The following is an 18,488-nucleotide window of genomic DNA, read 5'->3' on the forward strand; positions in this document are numbered from 1 at the left end:
CAATTTGGAAACATTTACTTCTTTGGAATATGCCTTGGAGTACTCTTATGACGAACTTATAATTGATGAACATGTTTTCGTCAGGAGGGCTGGTACGGTGAGGGGGAGGTATCCGTTGTGATTCAGTGCAGGTTCTTGACGAAATGTTTGTTTCAAAAATTTTCCTATCGGGCTATGTGGTGTTTGACTGGGAACGGAGGATACTATGAAGGTTTCAAGCGTTTCAAGGCATTGGTCAATAAGTCCCGGCGGGTTTCTTCTGAGTGTGCAGATTATTCGACTGGAGTACAGGGTGGATTCAGGTCCTGGCATCATTTTGGCGGTTAAAAAATGATGAAAGTCATGATCCCAAGGGCTTAGTTGAATCGTTTGTAGTACAATTTTCTATTGTGAAAAGAAGGATTGTCTTGGCATTTGATGAAAATCTACCTTACTTCTTTCAGTCCAATCCTTTTGTTCTGCCCAGGATAACTGTAGAAGAGATTAAATATATCATGGAAATATTTCCCAATAAGTTCACAACCGATGATGACCAACTCCCTGTCATTTTTGTTAAAGAGTGCAGCGCCGCTCTTGCTAAAACCATTAATCTCCTTTATAGTAAAATATTTGCTAACCTCTAAATTTCCAAGTTTGTGGAAAAGAGCACGTGTAGTCCCCGTATTCAAGAAGGGTGGTAACACCGAAATTAAAAACTGTAGACCCATCTCTCTACTCTCCAATTTCGCAAAACTCTATGAGGAAGTACTTTATAGTAAGTATATAAGTATGTATCACGGTGCTCGCCTCCACTTGTCTGCAGGTCATCATGTTTTTATGCGAGGTAGGTCGTCAATCACCAATTTGGCTATTCCTTCACAATTTATTGCCGAGTCCCTAGAAGATGATGGTCAACTTGATGTGATTTATACTGATTTTTCAAGAGCATTTGATTCTGCTGATTATGAGATTCTGTTGAACAAACCTTCTTTATTCCATTTTCGCTTTGCTTACTTAGTTGATGTTAATTGGTCCTCAGGTGAGTGATGAAATCAATTATGTGTTTATAATGGTTTTGTATTTTTCTGAGTTGGAGCTTCGCAAAGGTCTTAGTCCATAACTATTTGTGGTGTTCATGAATCTGTGGGGTACGTGGCATTGGCTGGTTTTGAGGATACGTAGTGTAAATAAATTGAGGTTGCTTCAGTCAAGTTCGCAATTGGGTTGGGATTGGTGTTTGAGGAATGAACTAACGTTCAATTTGGAAAAGTACTTTTCGATGTCTTTCACCACAAGATTAGTGCCTTTTGTTGGCAGTAACTTCCATTGGTGACCATTTCTTTACCCTTGTGGATCAAATACGCGATCTTGGATTTGTGGACACATACTTCCAGAAGATTTACTTCTAGGATTTTCTATATGCTTTTCGATCGTTTTTGTTTGATCAGTTCTTGTCTCAGGAGAGCAGAAGCAATTTATATACCCTCACGTACCAGTCGTACCACAACCATCATCATAATTATTTTTGGAAAGAAAACTGATAACACAGATGACAACTGGTGCTCAAATTTTGTTTCGATTTCGATATTCGATCAGATTCGCGTCTTTCGAGCGGGATATCATATGTATTACCTACTGTTAGTATAAACCAAAGTTTTTATATCATGTTCTCCTTGTAAATGAGTCTTTAAGATAAGGTGTGCCAAGAAATAGTGAGGCTCACACTCATTTTCACATTATTCTTTCGTTTTGTTCTCGAGATGACACTCTGTAATGCCCAGTTTCACAAAGATTGATCGATCGACTCCTGATTGACGGGTCGACATAGATTTGTTTTCAATTGATCATTATTCAGTCACGAACATTCCGAATATCATTCTTGTTTTTTTCTCTACTGGCGCTGTGTCGTCCATAGTTCGATATCCAGTTCCAGAGTACCAATGATCTCCAGTATCTGCTATTACTTAAAGGAGGTTATACTTCCTCGATACAACAAGTTGCTCGTCCAAGCATTTTTGCGTTGGCGGGGCATTCCCTCAATAGTATATTCTTCTTCCTCATCCCCACAGAATCTGCACTTGTCAGTTTCAGCAGCAATAAGTCTCATTAGATATTTCTTGAGGCGACCATGCCTTGTAAGGAATCCAGTAGGAAAGAAGTTTGAGTTTTTTTTTGGCTAGTGATTGATTTTCGACTTGTTCCGGTAAAAGGGGAATATCTGATAGCTTTCCAGTAATGCCTCTGGAAGGGTGAACTTTCAGTCGTTGCCCAGGGTATAGGAACGAGGTTGTAATTCACACACACATTCCAAGGTCCCCAAGTGTAGCTAGTATGACCGGCAGACTGAACAGATTTTGTTAATTGGGTATTTGATGATCGCTGCGACATGGTGATGACAGTTAGAACAGAAAAGTTGATACAGTCATTGGCATTTTTGAAGGGGTTTTTGGGATTTTCGTCAAATTAATCCTTTTTCTCAGTTTATAGTTGTTATATATAGGCAAGATTGGTTGCCGAAACTGGATTCAAGTGTGTTAATTATTGTCAATTTAAGGTCATTGAAAGTCATGAAGTATTAGTGTTTATGAAAAAAATTCCGATTATCTTCGGAATCACCTGATAAAACAGAGCATTATTTTTTAATCCAAACTTCTTGGCTCTTTACACGATCATAATAGAAGGAAATTGATTACATGATAGCCATAACTATGGCTATAATTGAAACATTTATGTTAAGAAAACTTGTCCAAGTTGAACTGGAAATCAGATATGATTTTCTTAATGAAGTTTGTATGAATGTTCGAAATTCATATGTATATCTACTTACCAAATGAAAAAGGTCCCCTCTGGGGGAAATAGATCTGTTGTTTGTACAAATCGTTTCATTTTGAGGGTTACATATCCAAGTTAGTTAATTCACCTCATATTCTTTGTGACCAATGTGAAACGTACAAAAACTTTATCATGATGTATGTACAAGATAGATATGTATGTCCTTAAATATTTACTAAACGTGGAAATAGTGGAAACTGACACCTTCACAAGGAAGTCCGATTCTCGGTCTTATTTGAAGATTTTCTAAAAGGATCCAAATTATGAAAACTTCACTGAGCTTCCCTCATTATCACGAGATAGATGAAGATATTTTCAATAGATTGAGATTTATTTTAGGAGAACTCTCATTTCAACTTCTTATTTATAAAAATTTACACCAACCTCTTGTTTGGAATTCCTAATCTTGCCTATTTCTATGAGTTTTCTTCGGCACTCCCATATCATCTGGATGATATGGAAGCTCAGCTATCTGATCGCAGAATTTGCGATGACTGTTTCAGAATGTATCGCTTAATTTTTCGAATGTAACTAGCACGATCAAATGATGTATCGCTTAATGTAATTTTTCACCAAATTCAATAGATTTATGTTTATTTGTTTCCGGGATAGAATCTGAAAGTTATGCTGGACCCAAGAAACTAGGTTTTATGGAATAAATAAAGTGAAAACGTAAAAAATAGAGAACATACCACAATCAATCTTCAGGGATAAATTCTTGACAGTTAATTGGACCTCACATCACGGTTTTGACGTAGGGTGATTGTTTGTTCATTCGTTATGAGGAGAATCAGGAAAGGGTTTACTTTATCTCCTACAAATAAACAACGGGAAGCATTCCACTTCGCACTACTATCTTACAATACTTCATTCTTTGAACTATATACAACATAGGTACTGAATAACGAGATTTAATCAAATTCAACAGGTAGTCAATAATCCCACCAACTTCAAAAAGTAATACGTAAAACATCGCTATCTCATCTGTATTCAAACTTATGAAATTTTCCATGTAAATTAGGAATAGAAGGTTGTTCAAGGAAAGAATCGAAATTGTCTCAAGTACATAGATACTGCCTGAAATACATCGCTATGAATTTTAAAGTGGTCATCCACAATAGATGAAATTTTCATTTTCGACTACCCCGATGGAAAAATGAAATTTTGTTTCGTATGATATAATCAGTTCCCTACGGAATTTCAATCTTCCCTTTCGTTATCCATAACCTTCGGAACCTTCTACACACAATAACGTTCATCTTGACACTTTCACATTCATTCTGAATTCAACTATTCAACATGAAGAACATCTGTTGCTTCTACACAATATCTCCGGAAAAGAGAGATATATTTGGGAATACAGCACATCTCTATTTATGCGCTAAACGAAATTATTCTCGTTTTTCTCTTCCTCTTTCCTCCAGGTATGGGGAAATCTGATAAATTATATATAAAGACATTCGGGACTTGTACAGTGGAGGAAATAAACCGGGAATGATAACTCTTCTCCATAGAGAGTAGGCAGGAAAAGTAGAACTCCAGAATCAATAATTCGGTATTTAATTTTTCATGGAATGAGATGTCTGTATCGAAATTTTGCAAGAGACTTTTTTCTCCGGAATTGAATGGGAAACCATAAGAGAATTTTATTTTTCGAAAATCTACCCCACGAAAACAATGTTTTAAGAAAAATCATAAGGGGTTGTTATTTTCAACCCCTAATAATAAAGTTATGAGATCTAAAAAAATTATGTGAGTAACATCTGAATACTGTTTCATATTATGTAGGTATACACTTAGTTTTTTTTAGAACCCGTAAAAAAAATAAAAACTGTCAACTCGTCATCGCCTTTCAAAGGCAGTATCTTGGAAGGGAGGTCGATTTCGAAAAAAATGTATAGAAACTACCCTGCTCATTTTCATCGATGAATCATCTCCCCAAGTCCTTCGCATTTGTTTACAGACACTCTGTATAAAGCCTTCTACACACAACTGATGGGTCAGCTGTATTCGATTAATTTCAGCTGTATTATTAATTCCTTGTTATTTATAAACCGTAATACCCATATTAGGTACCATCAAGTTAATTCAAAATTTGCTCATGTTATGAAATATTCGTATGAATTAAGTAAATGTAGGGAAGCTATTTGAACAGTAGACAGTACAGACATACAGGTTGATTCATAACCATTCGCATTGCCTGAGGTGTTGCGAATCAAAATATGACGATGAGATCAAGTATGACTGATATTTATTTCTCATTACCATCAAAATCGGCACAGAGGTATAATTTTGGGAAAGTTATGTTATTTTATGTATTACTTCAAATTGTGTTATAGCGGCCGCCACATGGATGATTTCTGATGATCAAATGAAATGGTAACTTTTTTCGACGAAACTTCCTATAGTGATTTCGATTAGAAAGTAGGATGTAAACATCATTTATTCATAATATTGGTGATATTGTATGAACACGATAAATTTACCCGTTTTTGGGAAAAACTTCATTATCTCGGAGTGCAATTTCAATTTTATTCAATTCATGAAACGTATGCTTTCCAATGTCAGGGGAATATGTCGTCTAAACTACGCACGAACTTCTTATGTGCTAAATTATTCATACCTTACGTTATTCAATCCAGGTTTTCCCATAACCTCTTTATAAATATAGGGAAAAATTCTGAGAAAACCTACATTCTCTTCCTGAAAATTCCTCATATTTCTATGCAGTGTGGGAGTCCCACAATAAGAAACATTTATATTTTCACTATGAAAACCAGATCTGCGGTGTTATTGAACGGCTGGCTCCATTTCGAGTATTAAATTTTTGCACGTTATATATGTCTTTCACGTGGTGTTGCTTCTGAACCCGACAGCTTCATTCATCATCCGAATAAATGCCGGGAATTCTTTCAACTTTCAGAAAGTTTTTCCACCGAGACCAATTCTGTAATATTAACTCGAATGCCATTTTCATTTAGATTAATGATTGATAAATATGACTTATTCACGACCGACTCACAAAGCGAAGTGATCATAATCTATGCGTTTTATTAAGCATTATGTCATTCATGAATCACTTGTAAATAGCCATTATTCACTGATTTTCCATAAAACATTCATTAATCCCTTGGGATTTATGAGTCATCTATCAAACTTTCACTGTCCCCCTTTCCTTGTGCTTCCTCAAGGCTATATTGTCGCCACCTTCACTTCACCACCTAGATGATTTCGGGAGAAAACCGCCTCGACGATTAAGTTTTTCAAAGCACCCGAAAAAAAGTGGTAATAAGAAATAAATAAGAAATTTGGCGAAATTGCTCCTTCGCTCCTAGTAGCAGTGGAAAAATTTGCCTCCTTGTATTTAAAGGTGAGGCTTTTTTTTAACAGAAGGTAGAAGATGATTAATTCGAACGTTTGACCAAAAATTATCTATACAAAACTTCCAAAATGATAAAGTTAAAAAAATATTAAAAATGATTACTGAAATAGATATAGGTTCATATGAACCTGGATCATTTGTCATCTGAATTATCGCAAAGCAATGAGAAAAAATCGGAATCATATGGTTCGATTTTTACAGGGAAATAAGGATGGAAATTCAGGATTGCTGGATTTTTCTCATCATTAAGTAACTTTGATGATTTCATTAAATATCTCATTTCGATACCCACTGACATAGGACATAAGTGTAATATGACTTAGGACATAAGTGTAATAAATTATAATATTAGTTCGAAATTTCGCTGATAAAATTCGTCTAAATTATTGATCAATTCAGATATCGATTGAAATTTATTCTGGGAGGATTCTGCATTTCTTAATAAACTTTTTAGGGTTTTCACTCCCAATCTCTGAAACAAATCAATTAAAAATGAATGCGTAGATTCTTGCACTAATTTGTCAGGAGAAAATCGTTTATTTCATTTTTAATTGTTTTTGTTTCAGAGATTGGGAGTGAAAACCTTAAAAAGTTTAAGATATTCATCAATTCTTTCACAATAGTCATCTTCTTCTTGTTCGATCATATGTGATGTGATGCACATAGAATAGAGGTCTTCGAAATCGAGTTAGATCGAGATAGATTAGCTAGATCAACGAAGACCCCCATGCCATGGGGCAACCTGAAATTTTTTTGTAGAAATGATGGAAACTTAAGTCTAATTTATAATAATGTCTGAAATAATCTGTTCGGTGATTTCAATATTAGGTCATTTTAATTGAAGCGTTGTCACTTGTGGAATCAAGTGACGAAATGTTTAGGGATATTACTGGTAACAGAACTCCCGATGATATTCATTCATTTTTGCGTCTCTATCTGAATATTTTTTAATGCTTGATGATTATGCATAGCTAAGTAATGAGACATCGTGAATAGGCAAACAGACTGCCTTTCATCCATTTGGAAAGATTCCTCTTGTACATACAGTAGTCAGCTGGCCAATTCGTTTCCTCTTCCACGTTTCGACATTATTGAAGAAGAAACAGAGGAAATTTTTCCCGTTTATAAGTATGGACTCCGAAGTTTTTAACTTTGGGAGGCTTCATCAGAGCGAAAACTCTTGATGTGGACTGCAGGAGTGCAGTGAATCTGCTTTGAATTTCTCGACATTGCAGAAACTACAGTCTCGTTCTGAAAACGGACCGGAATGTACTTCCAAGAACTGCACCAATTTATCATTCATATATTTCCTTTGATATTTCATGCGGATATTTCAGGTCTCTCATCTGATATTCTGCTGTGAAAATCGAATGTTTTGTGGAATAGTCATTTCATTTGGGAACTTCATAAAATGGATGTTACGTGCATGCAATAAAGTGTCAGAAGTTTTTTGAATTTATTTCTCGTTTTTTCATCACTTGAAAGACTGGACCTGGTCGAAAGACCCTACCAGTGAAAAGCAAGATATGGCTTTTATTAATTTAAGTACTGAAGGCATTTCTAACGATGAGGGTGATCCTCCACCAAGATCAGCAGAAGATTATCTGACGCAGAAATGATATTCCTTCCAGTGCAATTGAAGCACAAGTTATGTACCTACCTATGATTATTCATTTTTTTCTTCAGTCATCATCAATAAGTTTGGATGAAAGCTTTTTTATTAACTTTTTTTCTCGATTTCTGCTTTGTTTGTTTGTTCCAGATATTATTTCGGAATGGAAAGAGGATAAAGAAATTTTTATATCAATGGAAAAGAAGCCTTCAGTATAAAAAGCTTATTCTGTAAACAAATTTGTCATCACAGCACTACTCACGGGGAGACACATTTAATAAGATTATACTCGGACTGGTCGATTGCATTTCTACAGTCCTCTTCTTTCTCGTATGCAATACCTATATTCGGAGTAGAATTTTCACAATCTGTATATACCGGGTTGCTCAGCCCTATAACTTTTTATTGATGAAGATAGAAAAACGAAATTTGGAGATTGTGTATAATAGTTCAATTAACATTTTTTGACATATTCACTTGCTTTGCTGTACTTCCTGTTTTACGGGAAAGGACCCCAACTTTTTATTTTTAAATGGATCATCCTATATATATTTTATGATGAAAGATGTTGAAGTTTTGTTTATTCTTTACAGGAGATTTCTGGGCAACTGGCCTTGATGCCAGCACGGAAGGGGCTGTTAGCGCCCCAAAACACATTTTTGGATACCATAGCAACTAGATTTGATGGAACTCGTAAGTACTGTGTACAGAAAAAGTATACAAATATAAAACTGTTATTAATATAATGGACTACCATAATTGGTAGTCCGGGAGACTTGATCAGGAGCTCAGGTAGGAGACTTGTACCATCTCGAATATTTCAATTTGAATTTCGCGCTACCGGTATCGTAAATAACTTGCGATATACAATAACAAGGCACAACTAGTGGCGGCAACAGTTCGAGAGTGAGAGGGTTGAACGTGATTTTGTTGTTAGGAAGTAAGAAATTGAATAATTTATTGTTTGTTACACTGTCTGAAAAGTTTAATAGGTGCGTGGTGTTATTTAGTTTTATTGCTTCCATTGACTAATATTGTTTTACAAACGATGAGCCTTTTTAATAATAGTTCTAAAAGTTTCAAAAAATCTGTTGAATAGGCTTAAAGGGAGTGCGAGTGACTTGACCCATGCTCTATGGTCGGGAGAAATAATAATCAGTAGTTCAAGATTTCCGCACTGAGCTCAAATAATAGTTTGATTCAAAAAAAAATTAAATAATAGAAATAAACATAAGAAAATATACAAATGTTCAAAAAAGTAAAAAACATCTCGGAAATAAGTGAGAGTGACTCTGAAATAGAAAATATGTATTTCATACGCTGATACATCTCATGATGAAAATCTTGACATAGAATATCGTCGGTCAATGGAAATTTTTCTTTTCTATCAATGCTTATCCTGATGAACAAACTTACGGTCAAGTCTCCATCGCCTCTGTTCAACTCTCGCATGGTTTTATTTTATTTATTTTTATTTTATTTTTTATTTTATTTTATGAAAATAGGAATACAAACGGGTGTTCCAACCCAAAAAAAGGATTCACAAATTACATGGGAAAAAAAAATCATACAATCAAAAATAGAAAATTTCAACCAGAAATAGTTTCAAAACAACACTGTACAAAATGATAAATTATTCTTTCGATAATAATTCATGAGAAAAGCACTCACGAAACAACATCCTGTGATAGCTTTTTTTTTTTAAATTGAAAAATGGACGTATTAAAGGGATCGGTATCGTTAAATTCCGTGTTAAACGTCGTCAAAAATCTACAAATTGGCGAATTTTGCGTTACGTTCAAACGACGGAAAGGGACAGCAAAAGTTTCCCGCGATCTTAATCTTTTCTCGGGAACTCTAAAGGACAACAGCTGCAGAATAGAGGGAACCAAAAAGATGCCGTTCAGAACTTTATATAAAAAACTCATATCATAAATTTTTCTGCGGTTTTCTAAACTAAGCATATTGAACCTAGCCTGAACTTCAGTGTAATCATGATCTTTTATGAGGAGATTATTACGGTATGACAGATATTTGAGAAATTTGTGTTGCACTCTTTCTAATCTTTTGATTTGACATTCATAATGAGGGTTCCAAATCGAAGAGGCAAAGTTTAGTTTATTCAGAACGAAGGTGTTGTACAGCGTGAGTAAGCTCTTATTAGTCCTGAACAATTTAGCTTGTCGGAGTGAATCCAAGCATTTTATTCGAAGATGAAATGATGTGATCGATATGTTGAATGAAAGTTAACTTGGTATCTAAGAACACTCCCAAATCACGAACACCTTCAACCCGCCGCAATTGAATTTGTTATATTTTATACCCGAACTTCAAGACATTTGTATTCCTCGTAAATGAAATAATTTAATTTACTAAAATTGAGAAAGAGAAAGTTCTCTCTGCAGTACTGAGAGAACCTATCCAAATCCTCTTGAAGTAGAACGAAGTCCTCAATGCTCTTTATCTTTAGGAATATTTCGAGGTCATCCGCATAAATCAAAAAATCAGCAGTACGGAAACAGGAGGAGATATTATTAATATAAATGATAAACAGTAAGGGTCCTAGGTGTGAACCCTGAGGCACTCCCGATGTGCTAGAAAAATATCTCGATTTCTGCCCTCCCACACATACAAATTGGGATCTCCTCAACACATACGATATTACCCACCTCAATAGACTGCCACATATTCCCACTTCTGCAAGTCTGCGAAAAAGTACACTATGATTAACCTTATCGAAAACTTTTTTAAAATCCGTGTATATTACGTCTGTCTGATTTTGCGATTCGAATCCATCATGTAGGACTTCAAGGAAACCCACCAAATTGGTTTCTAGATTCCTACCTTTAACAAATCCTGGTTTTCAATTATCAGGTGCCTTATATGGTGACTAAATGAGCGCTGAACGAGGGATTCAAATAATTTTGGAATAACGGAGAGAATAGCAATAGGTCTATAGTTCTGAACGAGATCCTTCCGGCCTTCCTTATGAACTGGAACGATTTTAGAAAGTTTCCAGCGACGTGGGAAGTAGTTTAGGGAGACATGGACCAATTTTCGGTTCTTAAAAAAAGAATTGCTGTACTCAAAATGTTCATCTCGCCATCAATCTACTATTATCTATCATTACCCATTAGGGCATGATATCGCAAAAAAATTAGTTGCTACCATTTACAGATACAACTTGAGTGGTTTCAGAGTGAAAAGGGGTTTCAACTCCTCCGGTTTCCCCATACATACAATTTTAGGGATTCTTCTACAACTGACACTTCAGAGCCAACAAAATTAATGAGATGATCACAATGTAATCTAAAAAATAAATTGGGAGAACACCGAAAGCCATTTTGAGTAAGTGTTCTGAACAATCAAAAACTTGTCAGGTTTTTTCTGTGCTTTATAATGTTCATGAACCATGTCACAGTTGTCTGTGAAGTAAATTAATATAAAATTAACATATTCAACGAATACGAATCGGTTATTACCATCGTGGATGGTTGAGTATCGGAATCAGCTAAAGAGCGAATGTGGTGAAGAATTTTTTCGGACCTTGAATAGATATTTTAAGATTTGAGTCTGATTCTGTTTATATCTGAAAGACAAGCTATTATTCTTCGACAAGAGATTACACCGACATTACTGTCCTTCTAGCTTCTAGCTAGAGCATCTCATAGAACTGCTCTCTCTTTACTGGGTATTCTCTAAAAACGAGTTGAAACACGTAGACGAGTGTACTCAAATTGAAATAACTTTGAAATGACGAAATCCGATCGATAAATCCTATTCGGAAACTGAAGCGCTACCTTTAAACAAAATTCGAATGAAGATGGGGAAGCTAAATCCTAAATCCTCCTCAAAATAAGAGACGAAGTGTTTCGATCAAGTTTCTGACTAGTTAGTAGCTTGTTGCAGTTAGGACACCTTGCAATGCTTAAATTTATCTCTTATTCACAGTCCTTAGATATATGTAATTTTTGTTGTATAGTCCATTCAAGAATGATTGACATCCCAGTAGGTCTTGAAAGTCCAGGCGCAGCTTAATATCTGGTCACAAAAGATTTCTGAAAATTTCTGTACTCAATCACAGAACTGGAATATATGAATATAATCTAGAAATGTATATGAAAATAAGAAATATTCAAATTTGCAGCATATTAATCAGCATTCAAAATTGACACAATTATGTTTCCAATTCGTACGATTAAATTAAGAACATGAACAGCTGCACAAAATTCAAATAACCGTCGGTAAGTGCATAGATTTACATATAATAGGTCTATAGATCAATGTTTATTCACAATACCACCTTGAATTCCGCAACACAAAATCTCAACTTATGGTCTATTACCAAATTAAATTTGATTTTCCATAGCCACCCGAGATGTCAATCATTCTTGAATGGACTATAAATGTTGTCCATTCAGATATTTGAATTCTGGTTCGTAGAAAAATAAGGATCTAGGTGAATATCATGATATTCAGGAATTTTTAGCCTTTTATTTAGTTCACCTGACGTCCCATCCTCCACTGTATTATAGGCATATTCTAATTTGTTTCAGAGGAAATATCTCACCCTTAGAACATAGATACATGGAACGGAAAATAAACATTCCAATCACAATTGGGACAGTTGACTCGGACATCATTGTCACATCAATTTTCAATACGAATAGATAAGAAGTATGTAAATTTTTCGATATAACGCCACTGTCGTGTGTCGCGCTAGACAGAGAAACATCTAATGTGTGTACTACAAAACATTAATTTGTAGCAATGAATGTCCATTCAGTTCTAAGTTCTGTTCTAAGATCTCACCATGTTATTACATTACTTCATACTGATGTCGTCCAGAGCTGTTTTTATATCCTGGTAATACAACTGGTCATAAGCCGTGGGACTCTCCATAAGATATTGTCTGTCATGTACAGATGGGCCATTGAAAACGAAACAATGCTCCAACATGTTAAAACCCCAACCCCTATATTTTGAATAGGTGTCAGTGATATCTCATTCGAACTTTCAGAGTTCATCATACTCAATTTTTTTTTAATTCAATCCATTCGCTTTCGAAATATTGACATTTAAATTTTAAACAACGTTGGTTTTCCCTTCAATAGGACTCTACTATTCCCGCAGTGGTTATTTCTCAGAAAGAAAGAAACTGTTTCAATCAATTCTGCTGATGAATAAACTATTTTCACCATTTATATTTTGAATAGAATTTGATGTTAGAAGTCCCCCTTGGAATATAAAATCGACTTATCCGATCATTTTTATACAGGGCGAGAGAGTACAAATCTTTTAACAGTAGACTCTTGAGATCGAAAGAAACACTTTTTTCCTACACAATTTTTTTCGATTTGGTCTTGGAAATACAAAATTACCTACAGAATAATTTGCTAATTCTGTGACAATACACATCTGTGGATCTTTTGAACAGAGTTGTTTTCAGCCAAAATACCCAATTTTTCAAATTTTACAGATACTTTTAAATTTTTGAACATAAAATTACTCGAAAACGGCTCATTATACGAGAAAATATAAAGAATACTTTTATTTTACAAAACATTATTATTCGTTAGAAAGCATCCAACTTAGTTTCAAGAGTTGGGTTCTTTGAATTTTTTGTATCTTCATGGTACGTAATGGTCATAATGAGAAAACCTTGTATCTTGTTTTGGAAAAAGATTCATCAAATAAATGAAAAACTATATTATTACTAGCTGACCCGGCAAACGTTGTTTTGCCATATAAATAATTTCCATGTTGTATCATAAAAAAATAGAAATTAAAAATTTTGTCTAAAAAATAAAAAAAAAATTTAGGGATGGACTACCCCTAACATTTAGGGGGATGAAAAATAGATGTTGGCCGATTCTCATAGATAGCTGACCCGGCAAACGTTGTTTTGCCATATAAATAATTTCCTAATGATTAAATTACTAAAATGGCTATTAAAAAATAAGGGTTGATCGTAGAAGGGTGAAAATTGAGGATTGTATGTATTTTTGTATGTTGTATCATAAAAAAATAGAAATTAAAAATTTTGTCTAAAAAATACAAAAAAAAATTTAGGGGTGGACTACCCCTAACATTTAGGGGGATGAAAAATAGATGTTGGCCGATTCTCATAGATAGCTGACCCGGCAAACGTTGTTTTGCCATATAAATAATTTCCTAATGATTAAATTACTAAAATGGCTATTAAAAAATAAGGGTTGATCGTAGAAGGGTGAAAATTGAGGATTGTATGTATTTTTGTATGTTGTATCATAAAAAAATAGAAATTAAAAATTTTGTCTAAAAAATACAAATAAAAATTTAGGGGTGGACTACCCCTAACATTTAGGGGGATGAAAAATAGATGTTGGCCGATTCTCATAGATACCGGATAAGCACAAAAAATTTCATCAAAATCGGTCAAGCCGTTTCGGAGGAGTATGGTAACGAAAACTATGACACGAGAATTTTATATATTAGATATTCATTTCATCATTCGATAAAAGCATTTGTGAGAACTAAAGATAAAATTTTCAACAGCCTGTATCTTTTAAACCGTGCCAATTCGGGAAAAATGGCAAAGGAAGAAAGTGTTATCGACCTCAAGAATCTACTGTTGAAATATTTGTCAAAGATTCACCTTGTATAGTTCGGTTATGCCGACCTTAGATCCGCTATTTTATTTTCAATGGTCGACTCTTCATAAGCAAAGATTTGGTATAAGGTTGTAGCGTTAGAGATAGTTCACGATTTTAGAGTTGATAGTATTGATACACTACTCCGGTATTGCTGATTGAAGATTGTAGGACAATCAGACGGTAGTGAGCCTTCTTTGGTATAGAGCGATATCGAGATATTCAGCTCACTCCACAAGTGGGATTTTATAGTGAGAGATTCTGTATATAATATTTGCCTTCTCCTGGTGAACGGGTGCAATCACGATTTCACCTTGTTGATCCTTCGTCGAAGGATAGATAGTCTTCTCAAGGGCAAATCAGATCATCATTATTATCAACACCGCCACAGATCAAAACAACTATAACATTCGCGTAGGGCGTAGGCTTGATTAGGAAAACATCAAGTGAGCTGACAATATCTACAAGGCAGGAACCTAATAGGGGTGACAGAACATTGTGTACACCCCCGGCCGGCTTTGAAACTGAATCTATTTCCCTTATTCTATTTCCTCAATATTCCTGACCTTATCGATATCTTATAGCTAGTTAGGGAATTTCAATGTTTTTGGAATTGTAGGTATTCATTTTTTCAAACATTGAGTAAATAATAGCTAATATTTTGAAGCGATCTGGCGGTGTTTCATATCAATAATATAAACATGCATTTGCACACACTAAGCCTAACCTGAAAAATCTTTAGCTCATTCTTACGGATGTTATGGGGATAACGCATAGCCGGTCACAAATTAATGTAAGAAAAACGCATTTGTTACAGAAAACTGGATCGGTTTATTCAGCATATAGAGAAATTATAGTATGGACTGTATGGAATTCGCGGACGATCTTATCATTTATGATGTTAAATCAAACAGATATGACAGTTACACCTGAGAATTCGAAAACTGTAGGCAAAATGATTATGAGAAATGGTTTTGTATGTGGTTTTGTTTATTTAAAATAGGTAAAGTTTTCTTGATATTCCGAGTATAACATCATTATTGTACCATAGTTACTTCCCGGATTGAATTTACATATACAAATATTCACCAACGTTTCGGCCTTTTTAAGCCCTTTATCATGAAGGCTCATTTGTTCTTCGAGAAGGCATAAAATGAATCAATAGTATTCTTAGATATGACATGCATTGCATTTGTTTGACTTATTTTTCAGAAATTTCAAGAAACTTTCTCCCTCTACAAAAGAACCAAAAATGTAAATGATTCATTTTTTGTATTCTAGACCTAGAAGAACAGATGAGCCTTGATAAAGGCAGGTTGGTGAATATTTTTGTGTGAAGATAACCCATAGATGCGAAATTCTCTGTCCTAATTTGTTTTCCTGAAATCGACATCTATTGGCTTTCTTCCAATTTCACCCGCATGCTTTCGGCAGCGTTGCTAGAATTACAGATGCCTACCGAAACATTTACAAAGCGTACACAGGACACAACTGGTTTTCCGAACTCGTACAAGCTCACGGAGCATCTGAGGGGTACTTCGGACCTACAGATGATCAAGATGATATGATATGATGATATCTATAAGGCTTTAATCTCCTTTAAATCTACTTGTATCCTGAGTTCTCCTTCAATTTGAAATTAGATTATCAAAAGAGATATTTTGGCGAGGATATTCAAAGTTAAGTGATGGAACGTTATGATGTATAGTACCCAGTAGAACATGCCAATATTGAATAAAGTTCCATCACTTCCAAACGTTCTCCACAGTAGAAAAATACTATGTTGCTCTGATGAGGCCGAAACCATGGTCAGCATCTGCTTTTTTTCGGTGGAGCGTACTCCATTTGGGGCCTTGACGATGGCAAATTGGCTAGTTCAATTCAGAACGTAACACTTGTTGATATTCATATCATCTGGTGGTATGCATCTGAATTTATCCTTATTATTGTATTCATTGCCCCCTGTTATTAGGCGTGATCATTCTTTATTATTGTACCGCTGGCATCATTTCTGCCGTGATCTGAACGCGTTCCCAGATTTCTCGATTCGTCATACGTCTGTTGTTCGCAAAGCGAATCGGCGTACTGAATTCTGAATTAGGAAAAATATGGGACATATGCTATTGTCTTCGTCTTGGTTTCTATCTGGAGGGGATTGAATCGGACACCGTTTCATATTGGGTGGCGCTCTAGTACCCAGTAGAACATGCCAATATTGAATAAAGTTCCATCACTTCCAAACGTTCTCCACCGTAGAAAAATGCTATGTTGCTCTGATGAGGCCGAATGAGGACGAAACCATGGTCAGCATCTGCTTTTCTTCGGTGGAGCGTACTCCATTTGTTGCCTTGACGATGGAAAATTGGCTAGTTCAATTCAAATCGTAACACTTGTTGATATTCATATAATAATAATAATAATAATAGGCCTTTATTACCAATTCAATGACACAATAGAAACATAATTTATCAATTACAACACTCACAGGGCGGAGTTCAGATGGGTGAATGCCCTCTGTTCTTCCACTCAAACCCTGATAAAAAAAGTTATTTAAAATTCATAATACAAAAAAAAAAATTCATAATACAGAGCACTGAGTCCCACAAAAAATAAGAAAACTTGATATCAAAGATTGACTCGTTATAAGTCAGAAAGAATTTTAACATCAACAAAACTAAATAAGACCCCGATGTACCAGCCTACCGGCGCGCACGCTGTTCACTGAATAATTGATCAAAGACACGACACCTAAAAGCAGACACGGAAAGAGTTCGGAAATCAATGTATTGGTTGTAGAGTTTATAGACATTGAATGAAAAAGATCTCTCAAATAACGTTAGTCTATGGGGAGGGGACGAGATGAGGCCACGATTCCTTATATTCAGATTATGAATATCGGATCTAAATTTAATTTTCCTATGGAGATAAGAAGGGATTCCAGACGTCAACACCCTGTGATAAAGAACCAGTGCAGAAAGCTTGAACCTATTCATCATATTGAGCCATTTGATTTCATCGAGCTTATGACTTATTCTGTCAAATTTCCTGATACCATAGATGAATCTAAGACAAGAATTCTGAATTTTCTGAACCTTTCCGATAGTCTCCTGATCCAAACAAGCAAAATAAACTGCCGAACAATAGTTAAAACCAGAAAGAACTAATGAATTGCAGAGTGTAGCTTTCAAATCTCTAGGAAGGGAACGTCTGTGCGGATAAAGTAGGCGCAGACTCATTATAGACTTCTGGACACAAGATGCAATGTGGGTTCTGAACCGCAAGTTATGGTCCAAGAACAGACCCAGATTTTTCACACAATCTACTACCGGAATCATTACATTCGCGATCCTCAACTCAGCATTCAGACTCAAGGCACTGCAGATATCCCCTTTACCGAAAAAAATGGCCTTTGATTTGGACGGATTCAAAGTGAGCTGGTGAGCTTCAGCGATTTCACTCATAATTTTGAGATCCTCGTTCACTCTCGCAATGCCCTGCTCTAACTGATCTTGAGGAAAACTATAGTATAGCTGTGTATCGTCCGCATAAAAGTGAGCAAGACAGTACTTCAAAAAAGTAATCATATAATGAGTATAAAGCACGAATAGCAGCGGTCCCAAGATCGATCCCTGAGGAACACCCAGCAAAACCATCAAGGGATCTGAAATGACATCACCAAACCTGACCTGCTGAGTCCTATCTGAAAGATAGCTCTTGATGAAAGCCACGGCACTCGATGAAAAACCTGTGAAGCGCATAATAGAAAATAGGACGTCATGCACCAACGTATCGAATGCTTTCGAGTAATCCAATAAAATAAGGACTGTTATCAATCCCCTATCCGAAGCGGTCAAGATGTCATCAGTCACCTTGAGTAGGGCCGTTGTACAACTATGTCCCCGTCTAAAACCCGACTGCTCCTGTGGAATCACACTATACTTGTCTAAGTGCTCCCGGATTTGAACAGCCAATACCTTTTCCAAGATTTTAGACATAGTTGGAAGAATACTTATAGGACGTAAGTCCCCATAACTTTCAACCTTAGAAGATT

The 18,488-nt window shown here is 35.5% G+C and overlaps 1 protein-coding gene across 1 annotated transcript in view; it reads left to right on the top strand.

The window, feature by feature from the left end:
* Positions 1–18,488, top strand: part of LOC123312922 (potassium voltage-gated channel subfamily H member 8) — a 276,226-nt gene that overhangs the window by 6,955 nt on the left and 250,783 nt on the right. The window contains exon 2 of the mRNA XM_044897510.1: positions 8,399–8,498. Within this exon, the coding sequence (XP_044753445.1) occupies positions 8,423–8,498 (76 nt within the window). The 5' untranslated portion in view covers positions 8,399–8,422. The remainder of the gene's footprint in view (positions 1–8,398; positions 8,499–18,488) is intronic.

The sequence above is a fragment of the Coccinella septempunctata genome, chromosome 5 (genome assembly GCF_907165205.1).
Source record: "Coccinella septempunctata chromosome 5, icCocSept1.1, whole genome shotgun sequence".
Lineage (NCBI taxonomy): Eukaryota > Metazoa > Arthropoda > Insecta > Coleoptera > Coccinellidae > Coccinella > Coccinella septempunctata.